Below are 4131 nucleotides of genomic sequence, written 5' to 3'. Positions count from 1 at the left end.
TCCCAAAACTGTTGCCCTGAAATACGACAGGGCTCCAAAGTGAGAGAGCGCCATGCGCATTTGAGGCCTGAATTAGGGATTTGCATAGGGGTGGACATAGGGGTATTCTATGCCAATGATTCCCAAACAGGGTGCCTCCAGCTGTTGCAAAACTCCCAGCATGCCTGGACAGTCAATGGCTGTCCGGCAATACTGGGAGTTATTATTTTGCTACAGCTGGAGGCTCCGTTTTGGAAACAGTAGCGTACCAGACGTTTTTCATTTTTTTGGGGGAGGGGGGCTGTGTAGGGATAATGTGTATATGTAGTGTTTTTTACTTTTTATTTTAGGTTAGTGTTAGTGTAGTGTAGTGTTTTTAGGGTACAGTCACATGGGCAGAGGTTCACAGCAAGTTTGCCGCTGGGAGTTTGAGCTGCAGCGCAAATTTTGCGCCATCTCAAACTTGCAGCACTCACTGTAAACCTCCGCCCATGTGAGTGTACCCTGTACATTCACATTGGGGGGAGGGGGCAAACATCCAGCTGTTGCAAACTCCGAGCATGCCCTTTGGCTGTCCGTGCATGCTGGGAGTTGTAGTTTTGCAACAGCTGGAGGCACACTGGTTTGGAAACACTAAGTTAAGTAATAAACTTTCAAGTGTTTTGAAACCAAACTTAGCGTTTCCAAACCAGTGTGCCTCCAGCTGTTGCAAAACTACAACTCCCAGCATGCATGGTCTGTCAGTGCATGCTGGGAGTTATAGTTTTGCAACAATTGAAACAGCTGGAGGCACTGAGGTAGGAAACGGACAATGTTTCCCAACTAGTGTGCCTCCAGTTGTTGCAAAACTACAACTCCCAGCATGCCCAGACTGCCCAAGCATGCTGGAAGTTGTAGTTCGCCAATATCTGAAGGATCAGATGTTGCCGAACTACAACTTCCAGCATGCTTGGGCAGTCTGGGCATGCTGGGAGTTGTAGTTTTGCAATATCTGGAGGTCCACAGTTTGGAGACCACTGTATAATGGTCTCCAATCTATGCTCTTCCAGATGTTAGAGAACTACAACTCCCAGCATGCCTGGACAGACTGAGCATGCTGGGAGTTGTAGTTTTGCAACATCTGGAACAGCACAGATTGGAGACCATTATACAGTGGTCTCCAAACTGTGGACCTCCAGATGTTACAAAACTACAACTCCCAGCATGCCCAGAAAGCCAAAGGCTGTCTGGGCATGCTGGGAGTTGCCGTTTTGAAACTCCCAGAGGCAGCAGTGAGATCGCTTTACGGCGATCTCACTGCTGCCAATGAAGATGCCGCACTGCTGCCGGAAACTCACCTCCGGGACGCAGCGCCGCCGGGACCGCCTGGAGGACGTCGCTCGCAACGGGACCACTCGGGACACCGCATGGTCGGGTAAGTGATGCCGGGGGATGGGTAAGGGACACTTAGCAGAGCGGTGTGTGTCCCGATCCCCGTGATCGGGACTTACACACCGCGCTGCTAAATATTCTGATAGCGAAACGCTGCTATTAGCTAGTCAGATTTGACCAGCTGATAGCAGCGATCGCTGGGGGGGGTGGGGGATGAAACCCCCCGTGGTCGCATGGTAAGATGGCTGGCTATCAGTGATAGCCACCATCTTACCGGGCGCTGCGGGATGCCGCGAGTAGCGGCAAAAATGTTCATGACGTACCTGTATGTCATGGGTCGGGAACACCTTGCCACCCATGACGTACAGGTATGTCATAGGTCGGGAAGGGGTTAATGGTATAGAGAACTGTGTCTAGTGCATTAACTCTGATTTTTTGCCCATTGAAACCAGTAGGCCCATTGTGGTCTATGGGGAAAGCTGCTGAGTTGCCCATAGCAACCAATCAGATCGCTTCTTTCATTTTTGAAAAAGTCTCTGAAAAAAGAAGGAAGTAATCTGATTGGTTGCTATGGGCAACTCAGAAACTTTTCCAGGAAAATATGCTGAGTTGCCCATAGCAACCAATCAGATCGCTTCTTTCATTTTGCAAAGGCATTGTGAAAAATGAAAGAAGCAATCTGATTGGTTGCTATGGGCAACTGCACAACTCTTCCTCTACACTGGTCTTGATGAATCTCCCCCATAGAGGGAGATTTATCAAAACCTGCCCAGAGGAAAAGTTTCAGAGTTGCCCATAGCAACCAATCAGATCGCTTCTTTCATTTTTGAAAAAGCCTCTGAAAAATGAAGGATATTTTTGAGATTTTGGAAGCTGGGATACTCACTACACCCATGCATATCTAGATAATTAAGTATGGGGGGAACTTAAATTTATTTTTTAAATCACAAGGAGTTTTGACTTTACTTCATTATGGTCGAATAAAGCACTTAAAGAGTTCCTTAAAATTAAAGATTCACTCTTTTGGATGAAAAGGGGCTTATTTATGTAAATCAATTATACGCTTTAGGTCAAATAAAGTCGTTTGAAGAGATAGCCCATAAGTGTGTGGGGGGAAGACAATCAGAAACATTGTTTTTTACAAATAAGTAACACAGATCATAAACCAATAAAAGGAGAGATTGGAGATTTCAGGGATTCTATATATAAGAAAAGTTTAATTAGACTATTTCCTTATGCAAAGTTGCTGTCTGGGCATGCTGGGAGTTGTGGTTCTGCAGCGGTTGGGGGGTTCACAGCTTGAAGACCACTGCTATAGAGGGTGCAAATGTATCTGAGCCCTGGAACTCAAATAATGTGAAATATGAGATGATCAAAATGGAGCCCCTGCACTAATTACTTGGGTTCTGAGGTCTGTAAGGTCCATAGTAAAAACATCAGGTTCTGTCTATAGCAGATACTAAATCATGGCAGCTCAAAGAAACAAGCAGTCATTCTGACATGTCACATGTGATGTCATAGACAGCTGGAGGCCTGACATCCCACTGACAGCCGCCCGAGCCTTCAGTCTGTTCCAGTGCGATTAGTGAGAATAGTGAGATTAGCGTCTTCTTTTTCTACTTGTCTGAAATGGAGCTAAAAGGACTGGGGTTCGTCCCCCTCCTGTTGGCGTTTTGGTGTGCGGCCTGGCTTGCCACCAGCTACATCATGACGGTCGTCCTCGGCCATGCAGCCTCGCCACTGATGAGCATCAGGTAAGATAAACAAGCACATGATTCTTATTTCATGGGTTGGGAGTGAGGAAATATCCATAATAACATTGGTTTCTTTTCCTTCACAGTGACGTGGGAAATGTCTTTCCCGAAAGCATATTATTCAGAATTGGATTCATAGGGACGTCCATTGGCACTTTGGTACTAACCTTTCTTATTTATAAGTATATGGTTATGCATACTGAAGAGTTCAGGGGTCATCAGGTCCTGATCCAGAGGATCCTGCTGGCCATTGTGTGGGCCTCCTGTTTTTCCACAGCTGTTATGCATGTATTGTCCCCCGAAGAATATCCCAGGATACACTTTGTCAGCACGATAATTTCCATTACATGTGAAGCCTTATACTACCTTGGGCAGTCCATCCAGATGTATAAATTACCAGGAGCAAAAAAAGTCATCCACCATAGTAGATGCACCTGCTGTGGCCTGACTTTTGTCTGTGTAGTTTTCTATTTTGGATATGAAACATTAAAGGAATTATTCCATAATGATGAAGACTGGGACGAGATCCGTGAAATCCCCATCATAATCATCGAGTGGGTGATGCTTCTACTGATCCTGATAAACATCGTGACCTATTATTCCACCATGCAGAGGTTATTGTTGACCGTCTCCAGAAACAGCTGCACACTCTCTCTTAGAGTAAAAATTGATGACTTCGGGGTGTAGACCACCACGGGGGCCATCAAGTGGACTTCTGGGAGAGATACTGCACAGGACACGGAAAACATCTAAAGAAGAATAACTGGGGGACTACATATGGTGCCAGTAATCATGACACAATAATATGAGCTGGTGATATTACCAATACAAAAAAAAATTAAAAAAAATGTAAAAAAAAATATTGGTGTGTGAAGTGTAATACCTAGTTAGAAAAACAGAATCAATTTCATCATTATAACCCCCCTCTGCATTACCCTGTTTATTATTTTTCAAGCAAGCACTTTGTTCTAATTCGTCCACTCTCTGGCGTGCTCCTTGTATAAGGGGTTTGGGATACCCTTTTTGT

General features: G+C 45.2%; 1 protein-coding gene across 1 annotated transcript; it reads left to right on the top strand.

Annotated features, from left to right (window-relative positions):
- Positions 1-2761: 2761 nt before the first annotated feature.
- Positions 2762-3923, top strand: LOC130340146 (uncharacterized). The gene is made up of 2 exons (XM_056554122.1): positions 2762-3104; positions 3191-3923. The coding sequence occupies exons 1-2, from the start codon at positions 2980-2982 to the stop codon at positions 3789-3791; spliced, it is 726 nt and encodes a 241-aa protein (XP_056410097.1). The 5' UTR covers positions 2762-2979; the 3' UTR covers positions 3792-3923.
- Positions 3924-4131: the final 208 nt, after the last annotated feature.

The sequence above is a fragment of the Hyla sarda genome, unplaced genomic scaffold (genome assembly GCF_029499605.1).
Source record: "Hyla sarda isolate aHylSar1 unplaced genomic scaffold, aHylSar1.hap1 scaffold_568, whole genome shotgun sequence".
NCBI lineage: Eukaryota > Metazoa > Chordata > Amphibia > Anura > Hylidae > Hyla > Hyla sarda.
Note: the sequence above shows the minus strand (reverse complement) of the source record. Positions and strands in the feature narration are given on the sequence as shown.